The 14080-nt window shown below is 43.8% G+C and overlaps 1 protein-coding gene across 2 annotated transcripts in view; it reads left to right on the forward strand.

Moving 5' to 3' along the window:
• Positions 1–13029, forward strand: part of ADCY2 (adenylate cyclase 2) — a 172211-nt gene extending 159182 nt beyond the window's left edge. For both annotated transcript variants that reach the window (XM_056862975.1, XM_056862974.1), the window contains 4 exons: positions 1199–1306; positions 8168–8282; positions 11468–11592; positions 12839–13029. In XM_056862975.1, coding sequence (XP_056718953.1) covers positions 1199–1306; positions 8168–8282; positions 11468–11592; positions 12839–12991 — 501 coding nt within the window. In that variant the 3' untranslated portion in view covers positions 12992–13029. The remainder of the gene's footprint in view (positions 1–1198; positions 1307–8167; positions 8283–11467; positions 11593–12838) is intronic.
• The last annotated feature ends 1051 nt before the right edge of the window (positions 13030–14080 follow it).

Below are 14080 nucleotides of genomic sequence, written 5' to 3' on the forward strand. Positions count from 1 at the left end.
ATTTTAGGTTAAAAAAATAGGGGGCGTCTTATGCACGGGGACGTCTTATAGACAGAAAAAAATGGTATATCTTGCAGGGCTACATGAAATATTATTTTCACCCTGAAATGCAACTAACCTGAGCTGCCACAAATGTAATGAATATGAAACTTCAAAGCAGAAAACCTTTCAAATTCACCATGGTTATTGTCTGGCCAGATTCACATCAAATTCTGTCTGCATGCTCCACTGAGCATGAAAGTCCTATCACTAACCTGTATCCAGGACCATGAAGTCTTTTTTTAAAACCATAGCTGCTACAGTAAACAAACTGGGGACCTGCAAGGAACTTTCAGGAGGGGGAAACTGGAAACTGCCCCCTTTCCAATTTTCCCGTCTTATATTGCCGAACCTCCCAGTGGCTGGATCAAACAGAGTGAGCTGGCAGAGGATACTCTGAAAGGCTCACTAGCAAGTTTGGGTTTGCCTCTGCACAGTGTGTGAAATGACCATGAAAATGCAGCTGGTTGCTCAGGAAGTCTATATATTTATAAATACTAAACCTGATCAAATGAAATATAAGCTTTTTCAGTATTCTGATGTGAGATTCCTACATTTACAGTACAATCCTAAGGAGAGTTACTCCAGTCTAAATCCATTCATTTCAATGGGATTAGACTGGCGTAATTCTGCAAGGCAACAGGACTCTTCCATTCGCTCTCTTCCCCGCCCTACAGCTGACGGGCGGAGAAGAGAACGAGCAGGGAAAAAGTGTTTCCCCGCCCATCACAGGTGGGGGCGGCAGCAACAGCCAGCTTCTGTGTATAAGACAACCCCCTAATTTTGGGGCTAAATTTTAAAGAAAAAATGTCGTCGTATACATGGAAAAATACGGTATATACAAATTGAGACAGAACTTGTGGAGGGGGGAGAGTAATCCTAAAAGGGTTCCAGTTGTTTGAAAGCACTGCTGTAATCGGCTTTAACCTGCTTCTGGAGGGCTTGGATCCAGCAACGCACAAGTAGAAACATAAATGCAGTTCTGCTTCCTCAAGGTCTAATGCAGCACCGAGTGCATTCCTCCCTATATACTGAAGGGTTACAGAACCTGATTGCACAAGATCTTGCACAAAGCAAAAATGCTGAGAATTGTGTATTAGTTTTGTGTGTGTGTGTACTGTGTATCTGCCAGATACCTGATTGCCTTCTTTCCTTACAGCTGCTGTCTAAACCCAAATTTAGTGGTGTGGAAAAGATCAAGACCATTGGGAGCACTTACATGGCAGCCACAGGGTTAAGTGCAATGCCCAGCCAAGAACACAGCCAGGTACATCACAGTTTTATACAGTTTGTAGGGATCTTGTTGCTGATTTTAGTCCAGGGTCCAAAGAGCCATTTGGGAACAGTGAGCAGCTGGACTGCTGAGTCACTTCCTTTGTAAGACTAGGGCGTTACCGCACTTGTATTCCCAGCGATGTATTAAGAGTTTGAAAATGTTATAAAAAATACTGTTCGCACTTTCTGTATGTTAACAAACTACCGTTTGTGAAGGTGACATAAATAGGGAGGTAAGTGGGGAGGAATGTGTAGGGTGGAGTCAAGGATGGGAGAATGGAGTGCATAATCCACCCTGCACCTACCCACATTTCCCTGCAAATGCACCCGGATCATCCTCTTCCCATTTAGACTTTTGGTCTTGGAGGTCAGTTGGGGGGAAATAGGCTAAAAACAATAAGGGGACTCTTGCAGGGGGAAATCAGTGGACAGGGAGAGAACAAGTGTCCTTGTCAAGCCTGCTCTCTGCCGAGACCGCCAGACTGAGCGTGTTTTGGTTTCACCAGGTGCGCCCCAAGGCCGGGCCTGTTAACTGTCAAATTCCTTTTGCTAATTGGTTCTTGTAGGTTATCCGGGCTGTGTAACCGTGGTCTTGGAATTTTCTTTCCTGACGTTTCGCCAGCAACTGTGGCAGGCATCTTCAGAGTAGTAACACTGAAGGACAGTCTCTCAGTGTCAAGGGTGTAGAAAGAGTAATATATAGTCAGAAAGGGGTTGGGTTTGAGCTGAGTATTGTCCTGCAAAAGTATTGTCCTGTAAGTATCAAGATAATGTGCTAATGAGGGTATGGTATGTTAATATGGAACCATTGTATCCTGAAGTGATCTGTTAATGTGTGTAATCCAAAACTAATCTGTATGGCTATTGTTGAATGTTGTCTTTGTCTGGAGGTTTTTCAGGGCAGGAAGCCAAGCCTTATTCATTCTTAAACTCTCTTCTTTTCTGTTAAAGTTGTGCTGATGTTTATGAATTTCAATGGCTTCTCTGTGCAATCTGACAAAATAGTTGGTAGAATTGTCCATTCTTTCAGTGTCTTGGAATAAGACCCTGTGTCCTGTTTGTGTCAGTCCATGTTCAGCCACTGCTGATTTCTCAGGTTGGCCAAGTCTGCAGTATCTTTCATGTTCTTTTATCCTTGTTTGTATGCTAGCAAACGGCTACTCCAAGAATGAAATCAGAAGGGCCATTGAACCAAACAAAAATCAGAAAACTCAAGAAAAACAGTCTCCCATAGGAAAGGTATTCTTGCCATTTATTAAAGGAGTCACTGATAGGATGGAGAAACTTTTGAAAAAACATAACCTACAAACAGTGTTTAAACCCACCAAGAAAATACAACAAATGCTACGATCAGCAAAAGACAAAAGAGACCCCCTCACCTCTGCAGGAGTATATCGTATACCTTGCAGCTGTGGAGAAGTTTACATCGGGACCACAAAACGCAGCATACAAACAAGGATAAAAGAACATGAAAGATACTGCAGACTTGGCCAACCTGAGAAATCAGCAGTGGCTGAACATGGACTGACACAAACAGGACACAGGGTCTTATTCCAAGACACTGAAAGACTGGACAATTCTACCAACTATTTTGTCAGATTGCACAGAGAAGCCATTGAAATTCACAAACATCAGCACAACTTTAACAGAAAAGAGGAGAGTTTAAGAATGAATAAGGCTTGGCTTCCTGCCCTGAAAAACCTCCAGACAAAGACAACATTCAACAATAGCCATACAGATTAGTTTTGGATTACACACATTAACAGATCACTTCAGGATACAATGGTTCCATATTAACATACCATACCCTCATTAGCACATTATCTTGATACTTACAGGACAATACTTTTGCAGGACAATACTCAGCTCAAACCCAACCCCTTTCTGACTATATATTACTCTTTCTACACCCTTGACACTGAGAGACACTGTCCTTCAGTGTTACTACTCTGAAGATGCCTGCCACAGTTGCTGGCGAAACGTCAGGAAAGAAAATTCCAAGACCACGGTTACACAGCCCGGATAACCTACAAGAACCAATGAACTCTGACCGTGAAAGCCTTCGACAATATCCTTTTGCTAACTCTGTGGGAACTGCCCTCGTTGGGAGGGTGGTTGCCATGGCTGCCATCACTATCTGATATGACCAATGCTCTTCCATATAGGCCTTAGGCCGTGCCTTTAGTTCTCATTCAAGCCAATTTACCTGTTAGCTCTGTATACCTGTAGGTTTTCTAATAAATCAACTCTCTTTTGGATTACTCGTCTGTGGATGTTGTTTATGGGATTACTACGGGGACAAGTGCTTACAGTCCTATCCCCCTGATTCTTCCCCAAAACATTGTTCCCCAGAATATCATTACAAGGAAAATGTGGGATTGGGAGCCCCATGTTTGCTTGGTCAGGTGTGACTCTCTCTCTCCTGTCAAGCCATGTTGCTAAACTTATTCCATGGAAAAAACAAAGGCTCAGTGCTGTAGAAGTATTGGAGAACCAAAACAGCACAGAAACAATATATGCAATGCTTAATTTTATAAGTGAATAAAGTGCAAAAGTGACAATGAATATATATTATATTGTATATATTTATTGTCACTTTTGTACTTTATTCACTTATAAAATTAAGCATTGCATATATTGTTTCTGTGCTGTTTTGGTTCTCTGCTAAACTTATTCCGGCAAATATTTCCTTTTTGCCAGCATGGTGTAGTGGTTAAGAGCGGTGGCTCGGAGCAGTGGATTCTGATAGGGAGATTCTGATCTGGAGAACCGGGTTTGATCCCCCACTCCTCCACATGAGCGGCGGACACTAATCTGGGGAATTGGGTTGGCTTCCCCACTCCTACACATAAAGCCAGCTGGATGACCTTGGGCTAGTCACACTCTCTCAGCCTCACCTACCTCACAGGGTGTCTGTTGTGGGGCGGGGAAGGGAAGGTGATTGTAAGCCGGTTTGAGTCTCCCTTAAGTGGTAGAGAAAGTCAGCATATAAAAAGCAACTCTTCTTCTACTACTACTTTTTGTCCAACTTCATTATTTTTTAAAATACAATTAAATACTGTTCTGTCCAATACAAAATTAACATGTTGATTTCTTAACTCTGAATATGTCTTTTATCTCAAGCACTTTTCTGTCCTAGAATGACTTTTATTTTTAGAACTGCTACAGCACATTTAGAATGCACATGAAAAGAAGGTAAAGGTAGTCCCCTGTGCAAGCACCGGGTCATTCCTGACCCATGGGGTGATGTCACATCCCAACGTTTACTAGGCAGACTGTGTTTACAGGGTGGTTTGCCATTGCCTTCCCACAGTCATCTACACTTTCCCCCTAGCAAGCTGGGTACTCATTTTTCCCACCTCAGAAGGATGTAAGGCTTAGTCAACCTTGAGCCGGCTACCTGAAACATACTTCCGTCGGGATCGAACTCAAGTTGTGAACAGAGCTTTGACTGCAGTTTACCACTCTGCACCACGGGGCACGTGGAAAGGCTGCTAAAGTTTCAGTTGAGAAAATACTGCTGTGCATCTCTCCCCGCCCCCCAGAAAGAGCGATGGGTGTGGACTTAAAACATTTTCATTTAAACTTTTTTTCAGTATTTCAGAAAGGGCATGATTACTGTTACCCTAAAATTTCAGGCATATTAATACCCTTTCAGGAATCAATTTCAGGTAAATATTTTCAGGTTTGGTTATAACAGAAGTCACTGGACCTGGCGTCTAATTGGAGGCCGTTCTACGGCCACTTTTTTCATTGGGTGGTAGACCTGGCTTCTGGACTCCAAAGGCCAGGTCTACTGTTCATTGAAAGCAGTATTGGTAGACCTGGTGTCTGGACTTCCATTGATGCCAATGGAAGTCAAAATAATCCAAAAACCACAAATTTCAGGACACATATTTCAGGAATCCCAAAATTTAGGGAATGCCTTTTGCTATTCCAGATATTGCCAAGCCAGAATGAAATAAATAATTTCAGGTATGTTATCAGCCTGGAAACATCCAAATGCATACCTCTAGAGAGAACTGATTTTATGCCTGTTAAGTGCTCTTGAAGATTTGCACTCATGACTTACATGCCGCTGAAATAATCCAGTCCTGCTTGATTTATTTTATTGCTGAAGCTCAGAGTGGCTTATGATGACACCAAATTATTTAGGGTGGTTAAAACAAAATCAGACTGTGAAGAGCTCCAAAAGGATCTCTACAAACTGGAAGAATGGGCATTAAAATGGCAAATGAGATTCAATTTGAGCAAGTGTAAAGTGTTGCATATTGGGGCAAAAAATCCCAACTTCACATATACACTGAAGGGATCTGTGCTGGCAGCGACAGACCAAGAAAGGAATCTTGGGGTGGTAGTGGATAGCTCGGTGAAGAGTCAACCCAGTGTGCGGCTGCTGTAAAAAAAGGCAAATTCCATGCTGGCCATAATTAGACAAGGAATTGAGAATAAAACTGCTGATATCATACTACCTTGTACAAATCTATGGTGAGACCACACTTGGAATACTGTGTACAGTTCTGGTCACCACACCTAAAAAAGGATATGCAAAGCTTGAGAAGGTGCAGAAAAGAGCAACCAAAATGATTAGGGGACTAGAGCAACTGCCCTATAGGGAGCGGTTAAGATGCTTAGGGCTGTTTAGCTTGGAAAGAAGGCGGCTGAGGGGAGACATGATAGAGGTCTATAAAATTATGCATGGTTTGGAGAGAGTGGAGAGGGAGAAGTTTTTCTCCCTCTCCCATAATACTAGAACGCGGGTTCATCTGCTGAACCTGGAGGGTGAGAGACTCAAAACAGATAAAAGGAAGTATTTTTTCACACAATGCATAGTTAAATTGTGGAACTCCCTGCCTCAAAATGTGGGTGATGGCTGCCAACTTGGAAGGCTTCAAGTGGGGAGTGGACATGTTCATGAAGGAGAGGAGTATTCATGGGTACTAGTTAAAATGAATACTAGTCATGATGCATACCTATTCTCTCCAAGATCAGAGGAACATGCCTATTATCTTAGGTGCTGTGGAACACAGGCAGAATGGTGCTGCTGCAGTCGTCTTGTTTGGGGGCTTCCTAGAGGCACCTGGTTGGCCACTGTGTGAACAGACTGCTGGACTTGATGGGCCTTGGTCTGATCCAGCAGGGCTTTTCTTATGTTCTTAAGAGATGATAGACAGCAGCTATAAGGCAGAGCTTCTCTGGTCAGGAGTCACAGATACCTGCAACTGAAGGGTTTCTCCCTACATCACAACCGTGTTTTAATAAAATGGGCATCACTGCTTCTGCAGAGCTGGTGTGCTGCTCGTACAAATGTGTGCAAGTAGCAAGCTGGGTCGGCTGCCCCAGGCCCAAGAGAGAGGTCCTAACGACAAAGAAGAAGAGGAAGAAGAGTTGGTTTTTATATGCTGACTTTCTCTACCACTTAAGGGAGAATCAAACCAGCTTCCAATCCCTTCCCCACAGCAGAGAGCCTGTGAGGTAGTTGGGGCTGAGAGAGCTCTATCAGAGCTGTGACTAGCCCAAGGTCACCCAGCTGGCTTCGTGTGGAGGAGCGGGGAATCAAACCCAATTCTCCAGATTAGCCTCAGGCGCTCCAAACCACCGCTCTTATTCACTACACCACACTGGCCCTCTTCCCTGGGAATATTACATCTTCCCTGGGGATATTTCTTGGTCAGATGGAGAGGTGTGTTGTAATGTTTAACGCAAGCCCAATTTAGATCAGGGGGCTTTGACCTCCCCCTCATGCGGTCTTCCCACCCCGGTGTAGGTTGCATGTGTACTCGTGAGCCACCTGTTACAACTCCACAATAGGAAAAACAGAATGTGGGAGGTGTAAGTCCCATCTCTCCCTGCACTGTGGACCTCCAGAGCATGCCTCTCTGCCCAGCCCGAGGACATCCTTGGGGAAAACATCATGTGTCATTAGGCCTGCTGCTGCCGCAAGAGCCTGGCGAACTCCATTCTGGACCCAGCGCAATCCATTGTCCCTGCTGCATTTGGAAAGCCAGTGGGGTGGGTGGACCTAAGGGTTAGTGAACAGTATGTGCTTTCTAGAAAAGTGGCAGGTCTTAGACCTCGGGAGCAAGTTTCAGGCTCCATCTACACATTACAAAGCCCTCAACTTTGTTGGGGAACAACATGAGGACTTTGCATCACATACACAATGGGAATGAATGTTCTGCCTCTCAGACGCACACTGGCTCTTTTCTGTTTGTGACTCTGCGGAGCTGCTGTCTGCTGTGCTTCTTACAACAGAGTCAGTAGTTGATCCACAGGGTGGTCTGCAAATGTGAAAACAGCATTGGGGGGTTAAGCCTAATTTCCCTGCCTGTTTTGGTTGCAAGCAGAAAAGAGCAGGTGTGTATCTAGGAGGCACCAAAGCCCCATTGTGTGCGGGGTAGAAATATTTTTTCCACAAAGATTTCATCATGTGTAGATGGAGCATCATACCCAACTGCTGTCAAGCACTCAAAACTAGCCTTGAATGTCTGGCTCAGTGCCAGCCATAGATACCTACAGCATTGTATATTTAATGTAAAACAGATCTGTGGCTTGGGTTCATGCTGACCCAACATGAATAGAATAATGTACAGCCTAATCTTCGAAGCAGGTCCTGCAGAATTCAGTGGCTCCCATGGCAAAGCAAGCAGGCACGGAATTGCAAGCTTAGTGTTGCAGCTTTCTGGAGGGTGCTGTTGACGTTCCAAGTCTCCTTTTCCCCAGCAAGTGTGCAGCAGGTTGCAATATTCATAAGGGTTTTTCAGAGAACAGATTTGGCAAAAACAGTTTGAAATTGTAGTTACCTTATTGGTTTTGCCTCCATGTTTCTCTGTGTGTGGATGTTTGTATTCAGGAGACAGAACGACAATACACGCATATTGGAACTCTGGTGGAGTTTGCGTTTGCCCTTGGAGCAAAACTGGACGTCATAAATAAACATTCCTTCAATGACTTCAAACTTAGAGTAGGTAAGTGGCACGAAACGCAAATCATTATAGGAGACACAATCCATCTTTTTTTTTTATATTGTCTTACCAATTTCAGTCCACTTTATTACAGTATCCTGCGTTGATACAAAGATATCTAATCCCCCCCCCCCAACAACCACAACACATCACAACAACAATTGTACGGTCCAGGAGGGCTCATCACTATATAAAGGTATAGAGGAAAATAACAAAAAAGTGCACAGAGGTTTAAAATACTTAATTAGTGGGATGGATCCAACCAGCTTTTCTGTTGGAGTAAGCAATGTCGGGTTTACAAAGAAGGTCGGACCAGAACTAACGGGTTGAAATTAAATCAAAAGAGTTTCTATCTAGACATTAGGAAGAATTTTCTAACACCTAGAGCAGTTCCTCAGTAGAACAGGTTTCCTTGGGAGGTGGTAAGCTCTCCTTCCCTGGAGGTTTTAAGCAGAGGCTAGATGGCCATCTGTCAGCAATGCTGATTCTATGACCTTAGGCAGATCATGAGAGGGCACCTTGGCCATCTTCTGGGCATGGACTAGGGGTCGCTGGAGGTGTGGAGGGGAAGATAGTTTAGAATTTCCTGCATTGTGCAGGGGGTTGGACTAGATGACCCTGGTGGTCCCTTCCAACTTTTATGATTCTAAGAAGACAAAAAGAACCCTGAAAAGAGCAGCAAGAGGAAAGGCTGGTCAAATAGGATAGTGTAGTCAGCATCTTTCTTTCCTGATAAGTGTCATTCTTCATCTGTATCCAAATTGCTTCTGTTGGGGTGATACCTTCCTTCTTCTTGGAAGTTCCACACAACACAACTCTTTCTTTCAGCTGGTGATGTTGCTAGGAATCTATCTACTCTGCACTATCAAGTAGGTTAGTTCCTGAATAAAGCTTTCTCTACACTTTAATCCGTTTGTGTGGCTGTATTCTGCAATCACTCTGCCAACACTTTATCACTCAATTTCACCCACTCCAACTCCCCTTCTTACTACAGTCCCTGTCTCACATGACTTTTGTCCATGTGGATCCCTTGAACCCAGCATAACCTTTCTGGGTGGTCATATGGGACCCTCCCTCTCTTTCTTCATCGGCAGAAAAGTTGGTTGGATCCACACCAGTAGTAGTTTAAAAGGTCATAGAAGAGTTTCTAGAAGTACATCACAAGTGGAGAGAGGCTGAGAAAAGCATGAATCATTATGTTAGTACAGAAAGATGCTCTTGTCAGTTTTCTAATGAAAGGGTAAGCATGTAGTGAGGGAACAGGCTGCGGCTCAGTGATAGAGCATCTATCTTGGCATGCAGAAGATCCCAGGTTCAATCCCCGACAACTCCAGTTAAAAGTACCTCTTCTTGAGAGCAGCTGCCAGTCTGAGTACCCAAGATTGACCTTGATGGACCAATGGCCTGATTCAGTACAAGGCAGCTTCATGACACACACACACACCCCAGCTCAATAGAATTCAGCCCAGCACAATTCCAAAATGTAGATCCTCTTGTATTCCCAGGGGCATCATCTGGAATGTGATACAGTCTGAAGCCAGCCCTCCACAGTCCACTGAACGCTGGCTGCCCTGTGCCGCTGGCCCACTCCATCCCCTTCCCACACTTGGTGGTTATGGTGATGGTCTTTTTTGTGGAGGCATCGATCTGAGAGCTTCACTCCCCAGGGTCCTTGAAGGAACCCTGGGACATATAGTTTCCAGTGTCTGATTCCATAAATAAGGACACAGATGGCTTGAAATTTTTTTTTCCTAAATTCCCTGGTACCACAGCTGCTGCTGTAAATATATTTAAGGTATTAGAAAGGGATGGATATGTCCAAAAAGTCTTCTTTGCAGCCATCAGGCAAGGAGACAAGTGCTAACAGACATAAATGGTAAGGCAAAACACAGAGATTTTATCTTTGATCTGGATTACAGTCCAAGCCAGAGAAGAATTTGGGGGCCTGTAATGCTGACTTTGAAATGAAGGTGAACATTACTAGTGCTCAAAATTGTATTCTGAATCAGATAAAGATGAACTTCTATGATATTATTACTAGTTTATTTCATCCAGTATTTGTTTTTAGAAACATAGAAGTGTCAGTTATGTTTTGCTGCTTATTTCATTCTTTTTCTTTTGGTAAATACGGTGTTATCGGCAGAAAGCATAGGAGGGGAATTTTAAGGTGTTTATAACTCACAGAGGCTCATAGTTGCCAAGATTTTAATTTCCTTTTAGTGATGCCAGATATTCTGCACTGTGAATTTCAGAGGCATGAAATGTAAGCAATGAATAAATTCATCTCATAAACGCATCTGAAATACTTGATGTTTAATAGGACAGTTATTCCTTTGAATTCACTTTGAGTACTAAACGCCTATTTAGCCTGCCTGCTGATCCCCCTCATGTGGATCAATATTGCCACCTTGTGGTGAAAGCTTGGTAAATATATATGTGTGTGTGTGTGTGTTTTCTGTCTAAATATAAAGCCATGGGACAGTATTTTACATTTCTTTATTTGCACTGCTCTCGTACTACTTCATCGTGAGCCCATTCCTGAAGGGGGGAGCCGAAGCTCCTTAGGAGCCAGCGTGACGTGGCGTGGTGTAGGTGGCACCAGAATAAGGTGGCATCTACTCTGGCACGGAGGCAAACATGCCAGCATCCGGGAGTCCCCAGCCCCTGCCAGCAGCACAGGCACGCCAGCAAGGGTTTCCCGGAAGGGCAAGCCTGCACTGGTGTGAGGGGGCATTCCTGGGGGCGGAGATGCCTTTTGGCCCCCGGAACACCCCTTGCACAGTAGCATCACTATGACACCTTTTTTGGTGTCGTAGCCTCGCTGATCTCAATGGGGCATCTTTTCCTTTGTTTGTATTTTTTTGTATTTTTTAATTTTTTTTTCCTATCTCCATGGTGGCTGGGAAGCCTCTGAGGAGGCGGCGTGGGTGCACTGCTCCCAGCTGCTGCAGAAATACCCCCCCATGGGTTGCCTGCATATTCTTCCTAATACTGTTGTATTTTCAGTCAGAAGCCTCTTCCTTTCAGAAAACTGTTGGATCCTGTTAAACAAAACCACTGAAAAGTCTTCCAGGACATCGGGACAAGAAGGAAACCGTTACTTGAAAGAAATAATTTGATTTTATACATAGAACTTCATAAGTCCCTTTGTGTAACACCAAGTAATTGAATGTACCCTTTCCCCCCAGGCATTAACCACGGGCCGGTCATTGCGGGGGTCATTGGGGCTCAGAAACCACAATACGACATCTGGGGCAATACCGTCAATGTGGCTAGCAGGATGGACAGCACGGGCGTCTTAGATAAAATCCAGGTACGGCTTCCTTTCCTGGTGACCTTCTTGCCGCCCACACCTTTGGTACAGGGCGATGAGAAACAGACAGCCGCATTTGCAGAGGAAAAAGAAACAAGGACAGGAGGCTGGTCAGGGGGCCTCGCTTATCTCTGACGTGCCTTTCAGTCACATCTGTAGAGGAAAATATTAAAATGATGGTGATAAAAACAATATCATCTCTTTTTCCCAGCCACCCTTATAGAACATGAAGCTTGTCACTGCCAGAGTCCTTACCATGCAGCTAACAATTGAAAACCAATGGTAGGCCAAAATGCAGGGCCTTGTGCCAATGGGAAAGTAGCTCACCAAGTATTCTGAAAATAAACATTTGGAGTTAGTGCTTCCTTGGTTAACACACATAGAAAACTCACCTGCTAGGGTCAATTCCTCATCATAAAAAGCTTTACTTATGTTAGTCTTTATAAGTGTTCCTAATTAGCCTAAAGATTAATATTGGGAATGCTTGTTTCATTAATCCCAAAGGATAACTTTTTTTGAGGAGCACATCTTGACCTGTGGAACATGATATGGCCAACTTCCATGAATATATGATTTTCTCTTATACCCTTGCTGGCTCCACTCAGTGGAAGAAGAAGAAGAGTTGGTTTTTATACCCTGCTTTTCTCTTCCTTTAAGGAATCTCAAAGCGGTTTACAATCACTTTTCCTCCCCCCTCCCCCCAACAGGCACCTTGTGAGGTAGGTGGGGCTGAGAAAGTTCAGAGAACTGGGACTAGCCCAAGGTCACCCAGCAGCCTTCATGTGTAGGAGTAGGCAAACCAAACCAGTTCACCAGATTAGAGTTTGCCACTCATGTGGAGGATTGGGGAATCAAACTCCGTTCTCCAGATTAGAGTCCGCCGCTCCTAACCACTATACCACACTGGGTCTCACACTGGAGGCAAGAGAAAACCTGGGTTGGATCCTGTAGCTCCGTTCCAGTAATGGCAATGCCTTCCCCCAGAGCAAGGCACCTTCCTTCTGTCCAAGAGGCCTCTCGCATTGGCAGGAAGGCAACTGGTGAGGTTGGAAGGGGCATGGCTGTTAGTGCTACATCTGCAGGATCCCACCCCTCCTCTATAGGGTTTTTTCCCTCTTTTAGGTGAAGCCAGCAACGATTCGAAGGAAAGCCTTTTCCGTATTTTCCCTGCTATTCCCAATACAGTTAGATACCTGGTGTTATATATGCGTGCACCTAGGTTTATCTTTCTTTCCTTGCATTTCAGGTCACAGAAGAAACTAGTAAGATTTTACAAACCCTGGGCTACATTTGTACCTGCCGAGGCATAATTAACGTCAAAGGAAAAGGAGACCTCCAGACCTACTTTGTACATACTGAAATGACAAAATCTCTTTCACAAGGGAACGTGGCATCCTGAAATCCACCACGTTGGTGTGGGCAGCCCTGTGTTTTTAGAGGAGACCCATCACACATTTTTCTCTCTTTTGGCCCATACCATGAACATGCGTGTAACTTTGGTCTATAGAAATGTTGCTGTAGTTGCAACTACAGTCTAGCTTCACCATCCAACATCGAGGCACCTCCGTAGTCTTAATGTTCTGGGATGGCTAACGTGTATGCTTTGGGATGGGAGGATATGCGCCAACTTGCACTGTCAGTTATGATGTGAGAAAGAGGAAAAGAAACCTCGAGGACCTGAGACTTGAAAAGGCAAAAAAAAAAAGAGAGAGAGAGAGAAAGAGAGAGAGAGAATGTTACAGCTGAAAATGAAAACACACACAACAGTCTTATGGCAATAAACTTAGAGCTGCATGAAGAGTTCTGGAATTTATGGTAGCTCCCTGTTATCATCCTTTAGTCCTGAATTTGTAATATCTAATTCTGTCCCTTCATCTATTACAACTAGGATGTGTTCACCAGTTTTCTCTTACAGCCAGCGACACAACACAGCGCTCCTGATGGGACTCCTCCTCCAGAAGGAATTCACCAGCGGAGCAGGACCAGTTTTGTACAAAATGTGTCCGGTGTTTTAACGCCATTGTCTTTTGTAAAATTAACTCATAATTAAAAGTTTATATATGTCTTTAAAGTTGGTTTTCCTAATTATTTTATCATTAATTTGTGCATGTATGCAGGAGTGGAGGACCTTGCAGCCAGAATTCCAAGAAGGGAAACATTTTATTTATTTAAAACATTGGCATGTCACCTCTTCCCCCAGGTTAGAATCCCTGAGGCAGCAAATGATCACAACAGAAAAAAAAGTTTTAAAATACAAATGAACTTACAAGAGATCATGTAGACGCAGACACCCGAACAGGCAGAGGGCTTCTTTATAGTAAGGCTGATTGATGTGTTAATCTTAAACAACTCTGAATTACAAGGGATCTTTCATGCTTAGTGCAAAATAGACAAAATTCCACATGAAAGGAACCAGACACAAGCCAAATATTATTTAATTGCTTCATTTCAGCTCTGCAACAGTGAAGATTTTAAGGCAACAAGGTTC

This window comes from Euleptes europaea, chromosome 17 (assembly GCF_029931775.1).
Source record: "Euleptes europaea isolate rEulEur1 chromosome 17, rEulEur1.hap1, whole genome shotgun sequence".
Classification (NCBI taxonomy): Eukaryota; Metazoa; Chordata; class Lepidosauria; order Squamata; family Sphaerodactylidae; genus Euleptes; species Euleptes europaea.